We start from the raw sequence: 24,346 nt of genomic DNA, 5'->3' as shown, positions 1-24,346 counted from the left end.
GGGATATGGTTGGAAGTGAGATAGCCACTTCCCAGGCCTGACCCCTATAGTAATCTCCAGCATCCTCCTCCACATGCCCTTCCATTGGTTGCTGGTTCAATGTCAATCTTGAGGAGGAGGGAACTGAAGTATTAAGTGATGGTAGAGCTACACAGTTTCTGAATAACTGTGTGTGGCCAAATCCCTCCCACACATATACACCAACACTACCATCTCTACAACTGTCACTATCACCACCACCGCTGCCACCACTATTGTCAGCCATTGGATTGCAACATGAGAGAAGTAACTTTTATTTTATTAAGGTATTGATATTCGGGGTTGTTTGTTATAACAGACTACACTGACTAATCCATTTATTTGCCTATTTATATATGTTAGAAAACAACTAGTCCCTGTAATAGCAGTATCATATAATTATATTTCTATGTTAATTTTAAATTCATATAATTTAACTCCCTTATTCAGCAGATGATAAATCTGAGGCCTACGGAGGTTAAGTGGCTTGCTCAAAGTCACACAGATAATTGGTGTTGGAACTTAAACTAATATTTAGATCTTACCCTCAGCCCAGGAATATGGGTTGTACTCTATTACCAACTTTCTTGCCACATTTCAAAATGTCTACTCTATTTAAATTTTATATGCATATATCAGATTAAATATCACTTTAACTCATGTTTTCTGTGATTCCTTTTCCCCCTTTCTATCTTCCTTCCTTCTTTCTTTTTTAATACTTAACAAATGCTCTTTTTCAGGCATGATGCTAGGCTTTAAGGATAGTGATGAAGGGGATATGATTCCTGCTTCCTGTCTACCTGGTTCTATGGTGATAGTCACATATGTTTCTGAGGTACCCATAGCCCGAGGCTTATGCTCACCTAAGTAATGATGTCTAAAGATATTATGATATTTAGATATTGGATATATTTAAGGGCTATCTCCCAGTATCTTAAGAAGTTCCCTGTGTTTGTGCAGAGCAGATTCTCCTTTTGCTATTGGTATTTTCTGTACAAATATCTAACTTATGGATACCATTCATAGAGAAAAGAACTAGTTGTCCATTCACTATTCCTATAAATGACATTCATTTTGAAGAAAACTCATAAACCTTTGCTTAAGGCATTACTCTCAAGCCAGAATTCCATAATTACAATGGGGATCAACCACTGAAAATCCAGGCAAAACAGAATATAGTCTGCTCATATACAGTACAGATAAACCTCACCTTCATCAAATGAGAAAGGGGAAGTCTAAATTGAATGTTGGTCTATCAGAGAAGTTATTTGGTCTATAAGAGAAGTTATTAAAGAAAGAGTTATTATTAAAGGACCCTTGTAGTAATTCCTGTTATCAAGTCAAAACCCTTTTTTTGTAAAGTATAAAATGACTAACTTTGTAAACTGTCCCCCTACTTGGATTTTTTAAATATGATTTTTGTGTGTGCCTGGTTTATTTGAAGAAGGAATCACCTGTGGTGGTAGAGAAAATTTAAATGTATAAAGTAAGTCCAAAAGGGAGGCATGAGACTCTATCTTTTGTATTTAAATGGGCATTTGCTTTCATGAACCTGTTAGCACCATTCCCCTATAGATCAGAAGAATATGCAGCTGGGAAAACCCCCACTGATTATGAGAGGAAAGCACAACCCATTCTCAATCTCCTTTACAGACAGAGACAATCCTAGGAGTAAATGAATGGGCTCCACAGACAATAGCAATGGGTGTGTGAGAACGACCTGGTGGGGGTGGTGGGCAGTGGCAGGGAATATGGGAATTGGGGAAACCGTCAGCAGTTCACATTGTGCTATCTGCCTTCCTCATTTCTGTGCTTTCTGAGTCAGCATTAGCTAAATTTTCCAGAAAGCTATCCACAAAGTACAGCCTGAGCATTCAAGGGGCGTCACTCACTTCCCTCAGTGACCTTGACAAGTCAGAAGCTTGAAAACAGGGAAATCCGGATGTCTCGATTATGAAGTGGAGCAGTGGGGACCACAACATATTTCCAGAAGTCTCCATCCAGACTGGTGATTGCATGCCTTTGTTACTGCCAGTGGCTGTCTGAGGTGTTCCTCTGGCTCTGAAGGGGTTGGCACAATGACCAAGTACTTCAGCCTGGTGTTGCTTCTTGCCTCCATCTGGACCACAAGGCTTTTGGTTCAAGGCTCTGTCCAGGTAAAAGGTAGGTTTCTTAGTAGAATGCCAACCTGAGGCAAGGCAAGATCTTACAACCTATCCTAAGTCTACTGAATTCTTTACTGTGGATTGCTGGGAGTGGGGATGACCCTCAGTGTACATAGAAGATCTAATAGTATCAGTCTGCAAGAAATGTCTTCACCATATTGTAAATTTTACCAAAATGATTCATATTTTACCTTTATGTTATCTTGACTTTATTTTTGGTTATGGACTATTTTTAATGAGAATATTTTGAAAGAAAACATTAAGTAGATATCATTTGTTCTTATTTTATTTTTTTAATCCTCACCAGAGGATATTTTTCCATTGATTTTTTTTTTTTTTTTTTTGGAGAAAGTGGAAGGGAGAGGGAGAGACAGAGAGAGAAACATCTATGTGAGAGAGAGACATCAATTGATTGCCTCCTGCATGCACCCTGACAAGGGCTGGAGATTGAGCCTATAACTGAGGTTTGTTCCCTTGACCAAAATTGAACCCGGGACCCTTCAGTCCACAGGCCGACTCTCTATCCACTGAGCCAAACCAGCTAGGGTGAGATCATTTGTTTTAAAAATCTTTCATTGAAGAAGCAAATCATGATTGTAAACATTTTTAAGCAATCTCTAAGCCTGGGAAAAATAACTTTCACGGAATATTGGCCTGTTTTATATTTTTTAAAGTGAAATATAATTATTTTAATTTCAATTTTATTATATTATCATGAGATGCATATATTCTTAATATGTAGTAAATAGCAAATTAACTGGAAAAATTGTGAAATATAGGTTTGAAAATTAGCCATCAGCTCTCTACAAAAGGAATGATTTGAAATGATTTCTGGGGTTTGAGATGCCTAAATGGTAACCTCATCCTGCACTGTAAGCAAAAAAACTAACCACAAATCACTCATTTCAGCTCTGGGCAAAATGAAACTCTGAGTACATTAAAAGAAAAATTGAGTATTCCTATTCTGGAAGCTACCCTGAGATATAAAATATGTTGGGAACAGACATCCAGAGTTGATTCATATATTGTTGTACTTAATTTTAAAGGGGAGGCTAGAGTTATATAATTGATTTTTTTTTCAAATACCAGAACTGTTACTGTCAAATAAGTTGGTCCTCTTTGAAATCCCCCTGAGAAGACTATTCACTTTTCCCCAAAATGTTGCCATTACTCAAGCTATTTTGGAAATTGTTCTTTGACAATGACTCTGTCACACTCTTTGGACCATTGTCAATAATGGTAAAGATTTCCTAAGGAAATTAAATTTTTGGAAACAACTGACAGTTATTCAGAACCATGATTGAGGAAAAGGTGGCTGTTGAAGGTGAGTGGATGAGGATGGGAGACAGTATCCTTGAGGAATTATTATGTAGAGATACAGAATTAAGTGTGTGTGTGTGTGTGTGTGTGTGTGTGTGTGTGTGTATTATATATGAAAAAGGAATGACTTGAAATGGTTTCTGGGCTTTTCAGATGCCTAAATGGTAACCTCATTCTGCATTGTAGGCAAAAAAAGTGTAACCACAAATCACTCATTACAACTCTGGGAAAATAAAAATCTGAGCACTTTAAAAGGAAAATTATGTGTTCCTATGCTTGAGAATAATATCTCAAGAAGACATTTTATAGATGAAGAAACAGGTTCAGTGAGGCCAAGTGACTTGCCTAATGTCATAGGCAGTAAATAATAAAGCTTGGGTTTGGATTCAGCTCTGTCTGCTAAGCATATACTATTTCTAGTATGCCTGTTGTCTCCTGAAAACTCCTAAGAGATTACTAGCATAACCCTTGAATACCAGCTTCCTAGTTTTGTCTTAAGAAAATAGAAAAGCTTAAATTTGCCTAATATTTGTTAACTGCCTACTATGGACCCAGTCTTTGCTAGGTACAAGTTATCTAAATTAATTCTGACAAAATTCTATGAACAAGAAATAACCATCCCCATTTTATAGATGAGAACGCTAACTTGCCCAAGGTCCCACAGCTAATTAACATTACAAGAAATATTCAAAGCTAGGTCCATTCCCAGAATAGGCCTATCATTACTACTACTACTACTACTACTACTACTACTATTTAGAGTAAAAAATGAGGTATGATGAGAGAGTATCAAGACTACTTTATAGTGTAATTAATAAACCTACAAGTATCCCCCCACCAAAGAAAACAGCACTAAGAGGTTTGAGCAATAACACGCTCATGGGCTAAATGAGCCAAATTCTAGGACAAATGGTGTGTTCCAAGAGTTCAGCTCTAATTGTGTGTGTGTGTGTGTGTGTTCATCTTTTCCCCATAGCACAGTGGGAAGCAGAACAGTGTCTGAGTTAAGAACTGGGGTTTTAGAGTCAGTTGTAATTGGGTTTGTGCCCTCAATCTGCCACCTACTTGCTCTGTATCCTTGGGCTTGGGAAAGTTATTCAATCTCCCTGAGCCTCAATTTCCAGTTAAAAAGAGACTAGGTAAATAAATAAATAAATTTAATTAAATTAAAAAAATAAAATGTTTATTTTTATAAAAAGAAAAAGAGACAGGGTTTGGCACAGAGTAGCATCAACAGATTATAGAAGTTGGAATTTTATTGGTATTAACATTAGAGGCTATTTTGTCACAAACACTCACATTGGAGTGTTGGCTCTCAGGTCTCTCTTTTGGTGAGAGCAGGGTCTGACAGCAAACAAGGCCATCACAAATATTGTACATAAAATATGTATTCCTTCCCGCAGTCCCCTGATCCAGAGCAGAGCAAGATCACACGGAGGACTTAGAAATGCTCCCTCCATGTTTTCAAGAAGAAACTTCCTTTAAATGCTAACCCAGAAAGTGTTCAAAGCATTTGACTGGGCACCCAGTGCACAGATCTGTGTACAGGCAATTACTTGGGAGATTGAAATGCTCTTTTATGAACTTTTGTGGATTAAGCCCAATAGACATAATGTACCTGAGTGCAAGGCAACTCATAATTTCATATAAATCTATAAATCTTAGAACTCTGAAGGGATCAAAAGATCTCTCAGATTCATTAAGTTTTTTAGTAAAATATTCACATGTTAACTATTCAACTGCTTTGAAGATAACATGATAATGTTATTTATGTTTTAATGAGTACCTATTGTGTAGCAGGCACTATGCTAAGCATTTTTATTGGGAGTAACTCATTTAACTCACTACTCTATAAAATACATATTGTTACCCTCTCAGTTTTGTAAGTAAGGGAACTGAGGCTGAGAGATGAAACAACTAGCCTAAGGTCACAGAACAAGTGACATAGGTGTATTCAAATCCAGGTCTGACTTTAAAACTCTGCTTCATTTAATTTCTCTGCCATGCAAGGTTTACTGCCCAGCTCCTCCAGGAACTTCTGAGTAAGTCTGCCCCCCAATGGTTAGAGTAGGCTTGAGACTGAGAAAGCTCATATTATACTGAATGCACCATTTTTCAGCCCATCTCAGAAAATAGTGGTATCTCCAAAGCACATTAGTTTGGAGTGTCACTAACTATGCTATTAGCCCTGAATTCTATCTTTCTCAGAGTCTCAGACTGTTCATTTAATAGACTTCAAAAGGTCTGCAGCAACAGCATCATCTAGACCCCACCTCAGGAACTAGTAGCTGAAGCCTCCTCCATGTAATGGACAAGGCACCTTAATGCAGTGTGATAGAGTGGACTCAGGTCTGATGAGAGATACAGCTTGGATCAGACCAAGCACCCACCTAACCCAGCAGAATGTCCTTGTGGGAAATGTCTGGCCTGTGTCCTGTTATTCCTAAACTTCAATCCCAACCACAATGACCTCATTGCTGCATTGAGCTTATAATGCTGTGCTGGGAAGAGGAGCCTAAGGGCTATGAACAAGGATAGCAGCACACTGAAGGTGTATGTGATTCCTTTGCAGAACTTTCCTTCTTAGTGCAATGCAGAATTATGGGAGTCACCCTTTTGACCAAAAAGACAAATGTGCAGCTGAATTTCACAGAAGCCAAGGAGGCCTGTGAGCTGATGGGACTAACTTTTGCCAGCAAAGATCAGGTTGAAGCAGCATGGAAGTCTGGCTTTGAGACTTGCAGGTGAGAACAGCTGGATTCACAAACACGGTCGGACCTCTTTTGGCTCTGTGTTCTTGTTCAGCCATAGAGATAAATGTATCCATTCAACTAATATGTATTCTGTTACAGCTATGGATGGGTTGCAGATCAGGTCTTAGTCATCCCTCGGATTCACCCAAACCCGAAGTGTGGAAAGAACGGGATAGGTGTCCTGGTTTGGAGAAATTCACCCAGCCAAAAGTTCAGGGCCTATTGTCACAACTCATCTGGTAAGTCAGATCTGCAGTCTCTCCATGTGCTATCTTTTCTCTGGGTTTTGCTAGCTCTATGATGTGTCTGAGAAGAGTGACCCTGAGCAGCAGCAATCATCATAATGGTCGTTTAACCCTCCAAAGACTCATTCTGTGACAAGACTAGAAGTGGCAGTGTGCCCCTTGGAGGAAAAAGTTAGGGAAAATATGGTTGACTGGCAACATCAGGGGAAAGGCATCCCAGGAGGTTCCACTACCCCCCCCCACTCCACCCTATAAAATTAACAGGAAGAAGAGAAGGAAATATCTACTGTAGACAAAGTAATGTATTAAGTTATCTCACTGAACCGTGACAATCTCCCTATGAGGTATGCTTTTTCATCCCTATTTTGCAGAAAAAACTTAGCTCAGAGGATGTAACTACAGTTGTCTAAGATCTCATTGCTATGAAGATTCAAACACAGGTCTAACTCTAAAACGATGCTCTTTCCGTTATCCTATATTCCTTCATGGGAAAGGAAATTCAAATGCTACATTTGACATTTTTTAAAACAAGACCCAATCCCCATTTTATGAAGGAAGGAGTTGAATCTAGAAAGTAGACTGATTTTCTGATGGTCACACAGTCATCCTTTTAACCTTGCTTGGAGACCTTGGTCACATTAGCCCAAGTGCTTTACCTTCCCAGAAAGGTTTAAGTACCTTCTCAGAAAGGTTTTGCTTTTACAAATGCTAGTTCTGTTTGTCATAAGAACCTCTTCCTGATTTATTACTCTTCACATATACTAAAAAATCTGATCTTCTAAAGGACATATAGCTGAGTGGTCATACACAAGTATAGATTCCAAAATCATTCTCCAAGATCCAAGAGATAAATGTGCATCAACAATATTATGTTTCCCAAAGCAACATAGGGTCCAAGCAGTTCTCCGAACCAGGGGGCTTTGGCATAGGAAGGACCCTGGGAAATGCTTTGTCTACTTCCCTCACTTCAGAGATGAAACTTCAGAGATAGCTCAGAATGGAGATTTGGTTTGTTCAAAGTCCGACAGTCATTTGCAGAGTCATGACTGGAACATAAAACTTCTTCCAACATTTTTTTCACCACCCTTCTCTCCTCTGCCTCTTTAACCTATCACTTTTCACAAGCCTGTTTATTTCATAGCCAGCCCATGACCGTCAAATGTCAAATGGCCTGGACTTTTAACTGCTTGGCCTTCCTGCCAGCTGTCAATGTGATATGATAACCAGCCCTAGACCAACCATGTCAAACTCGTGGCCCACAACAAATATTTTTGCAGCCCAGCCAATATAACAGTATGTAAGAAACGTTTTAATAAAAATTTTGTAACTTGCCCTGGCTGGTTTGGCTCACTGTATAGAGCGTCGGCCTGCAGACAGAAGGGTCTCAGGTTCGATTCCGGTCAAGGGCACATGCCTGGCTTGTGGGCTCAATCCCCAGTGGGGGTGTGGAGGAGGCAGCCGATGACTGATTCTCTCTCATCATTGATGTTTCTATCTCTCTCCCTTCCCCTCTGAAATAAATAAAAAAAGTATATATTTTTTAAATTTCATAATTTTTACAATATCCTATTATACATATTTATTAATAACAAACTACAACGTTCACTAATGACTGATTACTATAATCGTGTTGCATTCATTTCCCTTATGCGCCTTACGCACAGGCGCACCTTTTCTCTTCACTAATACTAGCAGTGAATATTTTAGCAGCCGATTGCCATGTCATTGGTCTTGGACTGACTTGTTTGGTGTGCACAACAGGAAATATTTTGCTTTCAGAGAACAAGAAAAATAGGTTTATTTGTGTTACGCTTATTAATTTGTGCAGTTATTCAGTGTCTGGTAAGTTAATGTTGAAGAAAAAAATATTAATTTTTAGTAAAATGTTTTATTATTTTATGTTAATGATTACTCATTTATTTCAGCCCTTTGTATTCAGAATGTCTCTATCAAAATAAACCTAAGTTTCTATGAACATTGAAGCTTTTGTTTTTTTGTGGCCCACATAAACTTAAACCTTGTTTATTTGGCCCATGTTAGCCTTTGAGTTTGGCATGCTTGCTCTAGACCAGTGGTTCTCAGCCTTCCTAATGCTGCAACCCTTTAATACAGTTCCTCATGTTGTGGTGACCCCCAATTTCATTGTTACAAATTGAACATAATTAAAGCATAGTGATTAATCACAAAAACAATATGTAATTATATATGTGTTTTCTGATGGTCTTAGGCCACCCCTGTGAAAGGGTCATTCGACCCCCAAAGGGGTAGCGACCCACAGGTTGAGAACCCCTGCTCTAGACTCAACCAAAAGGAGCCAAGGGAAGAGTACTTGGATTTGTGTTTCCCTCACAGCTTCATTTAACTTGTACTTCTATTCCCTATATTTCCTGTAAACTTAAAGTTAGGTGTAGGGGCTTAAATAGATGCTTGTTGATATTTTTGGCAAAAATCTTTCATAGATGATATTATGTACTTTGGATAACATTCCAACAAAAGGCACTTAGTGTCAATATGCTAATTTTGATCATTTCACTAAGATGGTGACTGCCAGACCTCTCCGATGAACTCCAAAATACGCTTTCCCCTTTGCAATGAGTAGGTAATCTACAGTGTGATATTTTGGTACCATACAACTACTCTGACCCCCAACTATCTTTTACCTAATAGTTTTAAGCAGCCATTGATGATCCTTGCTGGAATGAGTTATTATATGGGGGAGGGGGACAAAATACTTATTTTCTTGTGTGTGTTTTTCGTTTCCTTTTTTTTTTTTTGATTTTTTAAAATATATTTTATTGATTTTTTACAGAGAGGAAGGGAGAGAGATAGAGAGATAGAAACATCGACGAGAGAGAAACATCGATCAGCTGCCTCCTGCACATCTCCCACTGGGGATGTGCCCGCAACCCAGGTACATGCCCTTGACCGGAATCGAACCCGGGACCCTTGAGTCCGCAGGCCGACGCTCTATCCATTGAGCCAAACCGGTTAGGGCCGTTTCCATTTTTAAATTAAATATATTGAGATGACACTGGTTAATAAAATTATAGAGGTTGCCTTTTGGGTCGAATTGACATTTCTGATACATGATTTATATATTGCTTTGTATGTTTACCACCCAAAGTCATATCTTGTGTCACCATACATTTGACCTCCTTTACCCTCTCAGCCCCCTTTCCTCTGGTAACCACTATACTGTTGTCTGTGTTTATGAGTTTTGGGGTGTTTTTTTTCTTGTTTGTTCATTTGTTGCTTTTCAGTTCTATATCCCACATATAAGTGAAATAATATGGCTCTTGCCTTTTTCTGACTTATTTTGTTTAACATAATATTCTCAAGATCCATCCATGTTGTCATAAATGGCAGTATTTCATCTTTTCTTATGGCTTATTGTTTTCCATAGCGGCTGTCCCAGTTTACATTCCCACCAGCAGTGAACGAGGGTTCCTTTTTCTCTATATTTGTTATTATTAGTCTTATTGATAATAGCCATTCTAACAGGTAGTTTTTGTTTGCATTTCCCTAATAGCTAGTGAAGTTGAGCATCTTTTCATGTGTCTGTTGCCATTTGTATGTCTTCTTGGGAGAAGTGTCTGTTAAGATCCTCTGCCCATTTTTAAACTGGATTGCTTTGTGGGGGGCACTGAATTGTATGAGTTATTTATATATTTTGGATATTAACCCCTTGTCAGAGCTGTTGTTTACAAATATCTTCTCTCATTCAGTTGGTTGCCTTTTTGTTTTGTTGGTGGTGTCTTTTGCTGTGCAGAAGCTTTATAGTTTGATGTAGTCCCACTTATTCATTTTTGCTTTTACTTCCCTTGCCTTTTGGGTCAAACTGACAAAATCTTCTCTAAAATCAAGGTCCATAAGTTTAATACCGATGTTTTCTTCTATGCAATTTATTGTTTCAGGTCTTATATGTAGGTCTTCGATCCATTTTGAGTTAATTCTTGTATATGGGGACAAACAGTAGTCTAATTTCATTCTTTTGCATGTAGCTTTCCAATTTTCCTAGCACCACTTATTGAAAAGGCTTTCTTTTCTCCATTGTATATCTTTGGCTCCTTTGTCATAAATTATTTTCTTGGATACATGTGTGTTTATTTCTAGGCTCTCAATTCTGTTCCACTGGTCTATATGTGTTTTTCTGCCAATACCATGCTGTTTTGATTATTGTCATTTTGTAATATAAAATGAAGTCAGCGAGTATAATACCTCCAACTTTGTTTTTTCCCCCCTCAGGATTGCTTTGGCTATTTGGGGTCACTTGTGGTTCCATACAAAACTGATTTTTTGTTCTATTTCTTTAAAAACTAAAAATGATTATTTTCTAACTCTATTCTTCTTTCTACATTTATTAGCTGGCATCTTTGATAAAGAAAAACCTCTCTCTCTCGCTCTGTCTCCCCAACCCCCCCCACACACCTCTTACTTCCCCGTTATACTATCACTAGAGGCCCAGTGTCAAGGGGGTCCTTCAGCCTGGCCTGCACTCTCTCACATTCCGGGAGCCCTCAGGGGGATGTCCGACTGCCGGCTGAGTGGGGGCAGGGGGGGCCATCACTCAACCAGAACCAGGGCTTGCTGCTCCTTAGTGTTGTCTCTGTCGCCCAGCCCACTGGTGGAGGGAGGCCTGATCGGGGGCCAGGCTGGCTGGGGGAGGGGCCGTGGGAGGTTGAGGCGATGCAGTCATGCCCTGTCCACCTCTGCAGAGGCGCTAGACTGTGCCACCACCTCTCCTGCTGCCTCTGCAGAAGGGGGCGGGGGGCGCGCGCAGGCCCACTGGTCGTTCTGCCTTCTGGTCTAATTAGCATATTAGCTCTTTATTATATAGGATGGACACATGGCATTTTACTTATTCTGTGTGTTCAATATGTTATACAATTTTCTTTTTGATGCTCAATTTGTCCCAAATTTGGCATGTGGGAGCCCTTTCAGTTGACTTTTGTCCTTAATCCCAATAGTATTTGATCAATTCCTTACTTTTTGGCCTAATGTCCCAGGCTCACTTTATAATTTCTATGTTCCAGATATGTTATCAGCCCTTTATTTCTCCAGGAGTCCTGGTTCTTTTGAATGGTGAATGTTAATTAGAAACCAAGATCCAGATGCAAGTTGTTCTCACTACTACTGGAGTTTTCATTGCTTCTCCATCCTTTTTAGTGGACAGCTAGAAAATATATTTTAGCATAAATATATATTTAACATATAACATAAATATATTAAATATAATACCTTCTAATTGTTCACTGAAAAGGATATATTCAAAATTAGGAGCTTCCCAGATATAATCTGAAACTGGTCCCTGTATGCAGAGGGCAGGGAAAGATTAAAGTAAGAGGCAAACCACTCCAGACTGGTGGGTGGTAGGTTTAGTAAACAAAGGAATTTATGAGGCTTATCTTGGGTGGCCTCAAGACCAGTAGATTCCCACATTGCCTGCCAGAATCTTCTAAGCTTATATAGAGGCCCTAACTGGGTTCAGTCACATACACAGGATGTCTTAATTGGCTCAATTAAGATGATCTCAACCAACACCTTACTATCTCAAGACTGTGTCCTTGGGCAGCTTCTAGCACTAGGAAGGAAAGCAGAAAGCACATTCGAGGATGATGACATGGTGAGGAGACTCCAATTACCAAGGTCTAACTCACAGGTCATCTGGGGTCACATCCTCCTGATGATTTCTCCCAACACACTCAAATAGTGTATATATACTAATATATAATGTTTTTAAATTATGGACTTTTATTGATATACAAAACTCAAATTTAACAATTAAAGTTTTTCCTTAGTTTACTTTGCTTTATTTGTATTTATTTTTTCTTATATGGAACATCTTAGTCCCCAATAAATAATATTAATATGTTTTCTTGTTCTATAATAGTTTCAAAATTACAAAATCAACGTTAGGAATAATAAACCTACTGAGTGCAATTTAAGATTTCTTTTAGCCCTTAGAAGACATCCCTCTAAAGATGTACTGTCAGAGAAGTGTGTACAAAACCAACTTGAAAAAATGCACTGCTCTGTGTGGTTATAGTATCATTTTTAACTAAGTCAGATTTACCTGCTTCTGTTTATGAGGATCAGAATGATCTTAACCTTCATCCTAATGTTAATCCTAAACTTACCCCATGCTGCTTTATTTTTCTAACTTCCTTTTTTATTATTACCTTGTGAGGTCTGGGGATCACAGAAACTTTAACCCTGATTCTCAACCTTATCCTAATGTGTCTTTCTTATTGCTCTTTGTGAGCTTTTGGTATCAGATCAAAGTGCTTTGAAAGTTCTGCAGGTACCATGTGTTTCATACTGTTCCCTCTGCCACAGTGTATGTCCTCATCTACTTGGCTAACTCCTTCTCTTTATTCACATCTCAAGTGCCATCTTCTCCAGGCATCCTTCCTATACAGATAGTCCTCAGGTTACATCAGACTTGACGTAGGTCGTTTCATGGTTACGTCCCCATCTCCCATTTATTTATTTTTAAAAAAAAAAAGTTCTGTCATTTTGACATATGTACATATGTTCTTTATGTTTTTTTGTGTGTGTTTTTTTTAATTAAATCTTTATTGTTCAGATTATTACATTTGTTCCTCTTTTTTCCCCCCATAACTCCCCTCCTCCCAGTTCCCGCCCCACCCTCCGCCCTCACTCCCCACCCACTATCCTCTTCCATAGGTGCACAATTTTTGTCCAGTCTCTTTCCGCATCTCCCACACCCCTTTCCCCCGCAAGAATAGTCAGTCCATTCCCTTTCTATGTCCCTGATTCTATTATGATCACCAGATTATTTATTCACTTGATTCTTAGATTCACTTGTTGATAGATGCATATTTGTTGTTCATAATTTGTATCTTTACCTTTTTCTTCTTCTTCCTGTTCTTAAAGGATACCTTTCAGCATTTCATATAATACTGGTTTGGTGGTGATGAACTCCTTTAGCTTTTCCTTATCTGTGAAGCTCTTTATCTGACCTTCAATTCTGAATGATAGCTTTGCTGGATAAAGTAATCTTGGTTGTAGGTTCTTGGTATTCATCACTTTGAATATTTCTTGCCACTCCCTTCTGGCCTGCAAAGTTTCTGTTGAGAAATCAGCTGACAGTCGTATGGGTATTCCCTTGTAGGTAACTGGGTTTCTTTCTCTTGCTGCTTTTAAGATTCTCTCTTTGTCTTTTGCTCTTGGCATTTTAATTATGATGTGTCTTGGTGTGGTCCTCTTTGGATTCCTTTTGTTTGGGGTTCTCTGCGCTTCCTGGACCTGTAAGTCTATTTCTTTCACCAGGTGGGGGAAGTTTTCTGTCATTATTTCTTCAAATAGGTTTTCAATATCTTGCTCTCTCTCATCTTCTGGCACCCCTATAATTCTGATGTTGGTACGCTTGAAGCTGTCCCAGAGGCTCCTTACACTATCTTCGTATTTTCGGATTCTTTTTTCATTTTGCTTTTCCAGTTGGGTGTTTTTTGCTTCTTTGTGTTTTGAATCTTTGACTTGATTCTTGTGCTCCTCTGGTCTGCTGTTGGGTGTCTGTATAATATTCTTTATTTCAGTCAGTGTATGCTTAATTTCTAGTTGGTTCTTTATCATAACATCGAGGGTCTCATTAGATTTCTTGAGGATCTCACTACATTTATCGGCGGTCTCACCAGTCTTTTCGAGGGCCTTACTAAGTTTATCAGCAGCTTCTAGACAGTTCTTGAGAGACCTTAAAAGTGTGGTTTTGAGCTCTATATCTTCCATTTCTGACATTTGCATCCTGTTTCTTTGTCTCCGCATTTTTTTAATCTTTTCTTGGTGCACCCCCTAGTGGTCTTTGTGCGCAGTCTTGTAGTTAAGTCTTGATTGTTGTCGGTAATACCAGGGGTGATTTGACCTCCAGGCTAACTGGCTATGAGAGTCAGCTGTGTCTGCAGTGGGAGAGCTTCTGTGCTGGATCTCTAGGGCGGTGCTAATCTAGCCTTTGCCTGAGGTTATCCGGCAAATGGCGCTGCGCAGGGCTTGGGTGGGGCGGGTCCCCGGGGATCTACAGGGCGGGCCGGAGCGAGCAGTTATGGCTGCTCTCAGTTCCGTCCCTAGGGGCTCTGCCTCTCAGAGTCCCAGCAACTGCTGCAAACCTTGGAGAGAAAGCTGCCTTCGAGTTCTGACCGAAGCCAGACAGTCCCGCTTCTCCCGTTTGAGTCTGGGTCCCTAGAGACTCGCCCAGATCTGGAGCTCAGAGTCTGAAACTCCTTTCCGATTGAAAACAACAACCGCGCCCTCCACCGCCAGCCCGCTCCACGCGCGCACTCCGCACCTGAGTATTTCACTTCAGCACTGCACCTCCTCTGAGTCTGGGTATGATATTCTCTTTCCTCCTAGTTGTAGAATTTCCACTCAGCCAGCCTTCCTGTGGTTCTGGATGATGTCTGTTCTGTCCTTTAGTTATATCTCTGAAGTGGCTGTTCGAGGCAGCAATCTCCGGCATTAACCTATGCCGCCATCTTGGTTTCTCCCCTATGTTTTTTTTTATTATTTATTTACCACAAGTAAAGGTCAGGAATTGTTATCTTTCTTTTAATTTTTTTTTTACTGTTTCACTTCATTACTGCTGTGTATGTGCTCCATGTGAGTGACGTAGGAGCTTATGTAGGTAGGTGGGTTCCAACCTACGGCGAAAATCGCTTTACATCGCGCGGTAGGAATGGATCTCCCACGTAACCTGAGGACCTACTATACTCTTTACTCCTACCTTTCCTCTTGTACTCCAACCCCACTCTATGTTTAATATCTACCAGAGCACTTGGCACGTTCTAGAGAAATTATATTTATAGGTTGGGGTGGAAGGAGAGCCAAGTCCTAGCACTTCCAAGTGAGAAATATAGCATCCTTGACCAGTTAGGGATCACAGAACCAGACTGCTGTTGCTCCCTCACACTATGGCTTCTTGGCTATACTTAATGAAAGAGGCAAAGGCAACTAATTCTTACAGATCTGATCTATTCTGTCCACACACTATGCTAGGCCCTACACATTTACTTTCTCATTGCGCCTCAGTGAAAGGACACAGTGTATCATTTCTCCTCTGCCGGGGAGGTCACTGATGCTGAGAGTGCACCATGCTGCAGGCAGTCAATAAGGGAAAGAGCCAGGATTTAAATCTCAAATCATGTTACTTCCCTGTAGCACCTTCCATGGTGATAACCGCACATCAATAACACAGGCCTGGAATGGCTCCTGGGCATCAATATTTCTTTAAAGCTCACAAGATGAGTCTAACCCACAACCAGGGTGAGAATCACTTTTCCTCAGAAGGTCTCCAAGATCTAAATTCCAGGATTCCAGACACTTCTGGATTTTCCTATTTCCATGCAACTGCCTTCCTTCTTTGCTACTGGATTGTACTCTCTGCTCTCTGTATTTCATCTTCCACTGCCTCCACTAATGATTATGTTACTCCTCTGCTCTATAACCTTGGATAACTTCCCATTTGAGAATACGATGTAAACTATAAAGCCTTTTGCACATAAAAGTGGGCATGTATGGTCAACTCGTTGAGAACTTTTGTATACCAGTTTGTAGATCCCAGTCAAAAATTCCTGCTCCTAAGAATAAATTCCAAATTCTTTAACATGACAATTATGAATCCAAACTATCTTCCCACTCTCATCTCTTGCTTGCAGTCTTCCATGCTGCCAACCATACACACACCCTATGCTCCAGCTACACTGTGCTCCTTCTCCTTTTTCTAACATAATTACACTTTCAAATTTCTGGATTCTTGGATCATGCTCATTCCTATTGACTAGGATATTCTATTCCCCGTTTCATACTAGATGAGCTGCTCCTCAGTTCCAGCCCTTCTGGCTTTTTTTCTCCCCATCACACATGCTGAGTCCATTCAACTTCAGGCTCTTGAACTTCCTGTTCTCTTTACTTGCAATTCTTTTGTCCTAGATCTTCAAGGACTGGCTACTTTTCATCATTCAGGTCTCAGCTTAAGTATCACCTCCACAAAGAGTTTTTATCTTATCACCCTATCCAGAGTATCTGTCCCCCATTCCCCACTCCTTCCAGTTTAATCTTCATCCTGCTCAATTATCTTCTCAACGTTTACCATCCTTTGACATTGCTGGCTTTTTAAAAAAATTATTATCTCTAGCCTTCCAATAGCATATAAGGCCCTTACAAGCAGGGATTTTTGTCTTTTTTATTACACCATGTCCTTAGTGATTAGAACAGTGCCTGCACAAAGTTGAAGCTCAATAAATATTTGTTGAATGAACATATTAATCCTCCACACTCAGCCCAAATGCCATATTCTCTGTGAATCCCCAGTGATCTCCCCCTATCCTTATCAAAATACTTTGTCCTCCCGAAAACAGGAACCATGCCTTATTTGTCTCTATATTTTCAGTTCCCAACACAGTATATTGTGCTCAGTAGTTTTTCACCCCTGATATTTTTAAAAATATTCATTTTCTGAGGGAAGAACTCAGCATTGCTCAAAAATAGAAAATATAGCTGAAAGTTCAGGGCAGAGAAAGTCAAGGATTATGTCGATGTGAATAGAGGTCTTTTCAAAGGAAAATTAATAGCATAAAATTCTGCCTGAATGTATGTGTAGTCCAATGTTTTATCAGTACTGTAGTATCCATGACCCTGACAGATAAATTATTTAATTTTCAAAAATGAATGGAATGACTTTTCTTCACAGCTAACTATTCTAGCTAATGCTACCTCCTGACACAAATAACTAGAGATTTTAAATAGGTACAAATTCATATTAAAATATATTCATGGCTCTGCCATCTACTAGCTCTGTGACTCTGGGCAAGTCATTTAGTTTCTCTGAACTCAGTTTCCTCCTATAATAATGAGGGTTTGATAAAATTTTTAAATGAAGTGCTAGGGGCCTCAGAGCAAGATGCTTAATAAATGTAGTTTCCTATCTACCGCATTCAACAGATTGAAAACCAAACCTATATCTCTCCCTTACCTCTTCCCCTCCCTCCCTTTTTTGAAAATATATTTTTATTGATTTCAGAGAGGAAAGGAGAGGGAGAGAGAGATAGAAACATCAACGGTAAGAAAGAAACATTGATCAGCTGCCTCCTGTATGTCCCATACTGGCAATTGAACCCGCAACCCAGGTATGTGCCCTGACTGGGAATTGAACTGTGACCTCCTGGTTCATAGGTCAGTGCTCAACCACTGAGCCATGCCACCCGGGCCCCCTCCCCGTTTTTGATGAGCACAGAGAAATCTGGTTTTAATAGATCTTTGTCCTGAAGTGGTTTCCTATCTACTCCTTCCTTTTGCTTTTCCTTCCTTGCTTTATTCATCCAATATTGAGCATCTTTTTTGCCAGGTACAGTGTGCATATAATGATGACCAAGACAGACCAGCGGGGAGGAGTGTAATGAGAACCATGACAAAGGACGTACAAGGAGGCCAACCTAGTCATCAAGTCTGCCTAAGAAAGTGTTCAATCTGAGACCTGATGGACAAGTAAAAGTTAGCTAAATAAAGAGGGGCAACGAGTCTTACTGTTGAAGAAAGCATCAAGGTCAAAGGCTTGTAAGAAATGTGAGAGAAAGCATATCAAAGAACTGAAGGAATTTCAGTATGATAGGAGGAATGACAGAAAGACTGATCAGATGAGGCTGTCATGTCAGCAGGACCAAATCATGAAGGGCCTTATAGGCCCTGCAGTACAGGCAGCCACTGAAGGATTCTAAGGAAGTGATATGATTAGATTTGCATTTTTGGAAAACCATTCCAGCTATAGTATAAGGAGTCTGGAGGGGAGTAAGACTACAGGCAGGAAGACCAGTTAAGAGGCTATTACAATATTTTCTTATTTCATTTCTTCTTCCCTACAGATACTTGGATTAACTCATGCTTTCCACAAATTACTACCACCAAAGATCCCATATTCAACACTCAAACTGCAGCATACACACCAGAAATGACTGATACTGACACCATACACTCAGCATTGTCTACTGATACACTGTACTCTACTACAACTCCTTCTGCCCCTACTCGGGATCGGGCTACCATTTCTCCACGAAAAACAAAATTAATTTGCATAACAGAAGTTTTTATAGAAACTACCACCACATCTACAGAAACTGAATCACCTATTGAATATAAAACAGCATTCAAGAATGAAGATGTTGGATTTGGAGGTAAAGCTTCCTGTGTCTGCAGTGTGTGTGTGTGTGTGTGTGTGTGTGTGTGTGTAACAGATAATACATAGAAACTAGCTGTCTCTAGATCGGTTGCTCAGGACCTGCCAAATACAAATAAAAGCTTAATGCAAACTCAACTTTAGACACAGAGCTCTAATAAACTGTAATGATTAAACTAAAAATCATGAATACAAAATAGTTTCACTTTTCAAACTCAACTTTAAAAAATAAATTACTATCTATGAATGTGTAGAAGTTCTTTTTAAACTATAAACCTTAGGGGCATATGATTAGAGATTTGCTTTTTCTTATTTAAAAGTAAGGGTCTTATACTTAATTAGCTCCAAACTTATCATCTCAAGGCCACGGAGAAATATTGCAACTTAGAGAATAGGAAGTGTATGAGAGGCAGGGCCAAGGGTTCTATAGGTGAGAAGCAAAGAAGTAGATGTGGCCCCTGTGTGGCCACAGAGAAGGCTTTTCTCCTTCACTATCTGTGTCTCAATCACAGGCAACGATGAATGTTAGAAAAGCAGTGCACAACAATGTAAAGTGAAGGACCAACAAGCCATGTTTCTGTTTTCTCCAGGTGTTCCCACGGCTCTGCTAGTGCTTGCACTCCTCTTCTTTGCCGCTGCAGCTGGTCTCGCCATTTGCTACGTCAAAAGGTGGAGTTATCGGAATATCATTTACCTTGTAATCTTTGTTGTATCTTATGTTTTTCCAAACTTGTTATTCATATTTTCCTGATCAAAATGGAGATGACAGTTCTCTTATACTGTAAATTTTCTCTCTCACCTCACCTCTTCCCCCTACCACATAGTCTTTCCTACTATATCAGCACATGCATATTAGCCAGCCTTTAAATAAAGGTTATTGGCTGTCCCTTTGAAAATAAATAAATAAAAGATTGACATCTAGGGGAAAATGTATATGCTTTATTTGATTTTCAATTCTTTACTTTTGGTGGGAGAGTTGTGAGGTCAGCCCAAAGTTTGGCCTGTGAACTTACTATCCAATCTAAATGAATCCATTAGAATGGGAATGTGTTCATGTATTTGAGTGTGCATGTGTTAGCATCTCTCAGAAATAAAGTACCCAGTGTGCTGTGCCAATATGGCCATCACAGGCATAGTGTTATCTATTGTTATAGGTGTTACAGAGAAGCCTCTCACTTTAATTTCATGTTTATGCCTACAGGTATGTAAAGGCCTTCCCTTTTACAAACAAGAATCAGCAGAAGGAAATGATTGAAACCAAAGTAGTGAAGGAGGAAAAGGCTGATGATGGCAACCCTGGTGAGGACTCAAAGAAAACAGATAAAAAGCCAGAAGAGCCCAACAGTCCACCCAAAACTACAGTGCGGTGCATGGAAGCTGAAGTTTAGAAGAGAAAAAAATGAGAGCACACACGTGAGGCTGATTTCTTGCCTGACACATATCCTGGCTCCAGATGGGGAAACTAAAAGGGCTAAAGGACCAAACAAGAAAGTCCAGCCTTGCTTCCTAACTGGAATCAACTCAGGGCTATCTTTGGACTATGTAGGTAATGAAACCAAAGTGAATTCCTGTTTTACTGCAATCCTTGCTGAACCCTATCCTCCTGCCTCCAAAGCTTCCCACAGCTTTTCTGGCCTCGTTATGTCCTAATAATATCCCAGTGAGAGAATGGAGCTAACAAGTACAAGGATCTAAAACAGCTAATCTGAACACATTTGTAAAGAGACCTCTCAGCTGGCTGAGAACAGGTGAGTTGAGAGCCAAGAAACCACCAAAACCAAGGCTTTCTCTATTGACTCCACAGCCCAGATCCCTTCTTCAGCTCTGAAAGGAAAACATTTATACCACCTGGCATATCCTTCTGAGCCAGGCAAGAGCAAAAGAAGGAAGGAAAAGTTTAGTAACTGAAGGCCATAGAGATTCCCGTGACTTGAGACCTGATCTCTGTAAAGCCAAAATAAACAGAGGAAAATAATGAGGCTGAGGATATTGACAGCAATTATCAGCAGAGACTACAAATACAGAGAGGGTCAAAGTATTCATCTCTGAATAATTGGAGTTGGAATCACTTTTTAGAACATACACACATTTTCTTTTCTTTTTCTTTTGCTGCTGCTATTTTCTGTAGAAAAATATACTTTTGCAAGAAACCAAAAAAATCTCTTAGAAATTTCTATTTTTATCTGGGTGATAGATATTATTACTGAGGAAAATTACTGTGTTAAAAAGCAATGAAGTTTAACAAACATTTGCTGAATATCTACTATATATTAGGTATTGTGCAAGGTATTACATTCTGTAATTGAACATATTCATCAAAAGATTGCACATAGTATAATAATGTCTGAAGTTAATTGTTTTGTTTTGATATCCCTAGCTTATCCTCTTTTAAAACTAATTTTTTTGCTGAGACTAACCTATTAATTATTTTCTCTAATATGATAACCATTAGGACCTTAATTTATTATTAACATACTTAAAAAAATACATTACCTTTATAAAATAATACACATTTTTAATGTCATTAAAAAATGTATCACTAGCTCTCCATTTTCCAGCAAGAAGAACCCGAGAAGTGCAGAAATATTTATAAATATTTGTGCCAAAAATAAAAGTATTTAGAAAACTTCTTTGCTCTCTTATTTACATAGATATATTATAACTTTCATGCAAAGTAAAAGTTGTCTGTTGTTTGCAAAAGTAAGAGACAACTGTGGTTGTTGGACTACAAACAATTGTAAAACGAATAGTGTATACATCACCATGTGGGACTGTTCTTGCTTCATATGGTCTTAATTTTTAAAATTTTTATTTATTGATTTGAGAAAGAGGAAGGGGGGGAAGGGAGGAAAGGAGGGAGGGAGGGAGGGAGGGAGGGAGGGAGGGAGGGAGAGAGAGAGAGAGAGAGAGAGAGAGAGAGAGAGAGAGAGAGAGAGAGAGGTGGATTTGTTGTTCCACTCATTTGTGCATTCATTTGTTGCTTCTTGTATGTGTCCTGACCAGGGCTTGAACCTGCAACCTTGGCATATCAGGACAATGCTCTGAGCTACCCAGACAGGGCAATATCAGCTTAATTTTAAGTTGATCAAGTACACACACACAAACACAAGTCCTTTTCTTGTGATTCAGATCCTACATTCCAATCCATTTCAGAGTTCACAGGAAGTGAAAGATTCAAGATAGCCCATTTGTCTTTTTTCCCTCTAGTTTTATGTCTTCCCCTCTCTAGTTTTCCCTTCTGAGACTGCTATTAATTTCTTCCCCTCACAAGTGACCCCATAGCGTCATGATTCTTTTATCTCAGAGGCCATAACTGGTTGGCATACTCTTTTTTGGTTGGCCCACAGAGTATTATCTTAATTTTTTGTTTAATTGCCAAGAATTAAAAATCAGGAATTTAAAATTTTTAAATATTGTTTTTCTTCTTTTTTTTTTTTTTAAAAAAAATGTTGTTTTTCTTGATGACTTTCTTTGGATATAGATTGTAGCTGTGAACAAGCCAGAAGAATGTGCAAAGGCTATTGTACTTGAACTTGAATCTCTGAGGTGGCCATCGACTCACCTCTGTGAGCAATCTTATATTAATATTTGTTTTAATACAGAAACTTCAGTGTGTTTTGGATTGTGGTCAAGTCAAAGAAAGTTGAGCTCACTCAGCAACCACAAAGTCAATAAATATTGGCAAAAATTTTGGTTCCTTGGTCTCTGGATTTTTATTTTAGTCTCCAAAGTCTAGGGTGGTTTCTTGGCAATCTGGAATTCTGCATACAAAATACTATAATTATCTAGAAATTAGAACCCCTTGGGGGACATTTCTAAGACTTTTATTTATTGCTACTCAAATTGTTATTTTATTTGGGTTTAGTCTTTATCTAAGTTGAAGACATTTTTCTGTGATCAAAATAAGACAAAATTAAAAGTAAAATCACGATGAATATCAAAAGACCAAATATAATACTCCTTTGTGTATATTACTTTACTATGAAGATTATAATTTCAGCAAAAGTCAACATCACAAATAATAGTAATAACAAACATGTTATGAAACTTTATAAAATATAGTGTCATAAAATATTTTAAAAACATGTTGTTTTCTCTAACATATATATATATATATATATATATATATATATATATATATATATGAACTTATTAAAGATATACTACAAGTAGAAGAATACAACAGAAACTTCAATATAGTAGAGGTATAAGGAAGAGATGTCTAAATCTGAAGATCCAGCATGGAAAATATGTCTGGGTAGTACATCTGGAAAGGAATGTGGGATGAGGTATATGATGCTAGGAGACATCAGAAATGATATAAACTCATCACTGGTATTGACTAGTGTCTGGGCAGAGGCAAGAGGCAAACATGATCCTAATTTAAACTAAAATATGGCTTTGTCTACAGGGGATCTTGCCTTTGTCTGAAACTCCAATGCAGGTAAGATTAGAGTATATGTTATCAGTCAAAATGCAGGCTACCCAGCTTACTTACAATACCACTTCAGTAAGTAAGCTGAGTAGCCTGCATCTGCATAGAGGGAAATAGTCATGTGGTGGCAAGCAGAGCTGAGGAACACTTCAAACTTTAATGTAAGAGAATATTCCCACCCTTGCTCCCACTTCTACATGTCCTCTTACTAATAACCCCTACAATACATCCCCTTGGAAGAGGGATTGCTAACCTCATTGATAAAGGCCAAGACTCTACTGGACTACATATTAACAGTGGGTGGAGTTTTTCTATCTTAAAACTCAGTACCCATTCCTGGCACTCAATTGTCTAATCCTGGCAAGGCCTGGTCCCTAGAAACATGGTAACCATCCTCATCCATCACTTTCACTTTACATATGTGGTTGGATAAGTGGATTTGTGGCTCCTGTAGCATCCTTCTCTTTCTGGATCCTACTTGGGCCTTCAGGCTTGAGCCCTATCTCAAAAGAGGTTCCACAGAGAGCCCTGTACTGGTGGTAATTGGCTGAGAGCAATAAAGTGTAGGTGGGAGCAGAAATAATTATCCTTCTTACACTGTCTATATACTTCCTTTATTCTCTCTTCCCAGAGTGATGACTTCGGAAGCACCAATATAACTTGCATTTCTCTGTACCTGTTAAGGAACAATCCTGTTACTTGGAAAAAAAAAAAAAAGTAACCTTCCAGGTTTATTTGGAAGCAGAAGACTCAAATGGACTCACAAGAAAGTGTGATCACTTTCTATATGGCATTAAGGTTTTCCCCACTGATCTTGTCTAATTCCACTCCAGTGAGTACTCTTACACCCTCCACTGGGCATACTACCACTTCTGCTGGTTTCTTCCTTTCCCATCAAGCACCGTGACTATTTTCTCTAGGTATCACCACAGCTATGAGGCACCAATGCCTCTACTAAGAACTGCTTCTACATCCTCTGGCAACTGCCACATTCAAAAGGCACCACTGACTGCCAGACTCTGAGGCTGCTTCCCAGGTAATAGCCTCATCTGCACCTACCAAGTAACTATGCTTCTTCCCTAGATGATGACTTTGCCACTAGAAACTGCTGCCTTTTCCTCCAGCAATCACAAAATTCTCCAGGCACTGCCTCTCCGCCAGGTACTATTGCAGTTGCTGTTGCCTGACACCAGTGCTGATGCACTGGAATCCTTCAAGAAGCAAAGCTA

The 24,346-nt window shown here is 39.2% G+C and overlaps 1 protein-coding gene across 1 annotated transcript; it reads left to right on the top strand.

The window, feature by feature from the left end:
• The first annotated feature begins 1,882 nt into the window (after positions 1-1,882).
• On the top strand, positions 1,883-21,310 carry LYVE1 (lymphatic vessel endothelial hyaluronan receptor 1). The gene is made up of 6 exons (XM_036325377.1): positions 1,883-2,181; positions 6,076-6,247; positions 6,356-6,495; positions 18,372-18,680; positions 19,273-19,351; positions 19,884-21,310. Exons 1-6 carry the CDS (start codon positions 2,097-2,099, stop codon positions 20,068-20,070), a joined length of 972 nt encoding a protein of 323 aa, XP_036181270.1. The 5' UTR covers positions 1,883-2,096; the 3' UTR covers positions 20,071-21,310.
• The last annotated feature ends 3,036 nt before the right edge of the window (positions 21,311-24,346 follow it).

This window comes from Myotis myotis, unplaced genomic scaffold, assembly GCF_014108235.1.
Source record: "Myotis myotis isolate mMyoMyo1 unplaced genomic scaffold, mMyoMyo1.p scaffold_m19_p_10, whole genome shotgun sequence".
Taxonomy (NCBI): Eukaryota; Metazoa; Chordata; class Mammalia; order Chiroptera; family Vespertilionidae; genus Myotis; species Myotis myotis.
This window is presented reverse-complemented; position numbering and strand designations above follow the sequence as displayed.

Coding starts and splice junctions, on each gene's coding strand:
- LYVE1 (XM_036325377.1), top strand. CDS start 2,097: ATGACCAAGTACTTCAGCCTGGTGTTGCTTCTTGCCTCCATCTGGACC. Junction 2,182..6,075: donor AGGCTCTGTCCAGGTAAAAG/GTAGGTTTCTTA, acceptor ATTCCTTTGCAG/AACTTTCCTTCTTAGTGCAA. Junction 19,352..19,883: donor GCCATTTGCTACGTCAAAAG/GTGGAGTTATCG, acceptor TTATGCCTACAG/GTATGTAAAGGCCTTCCCTT.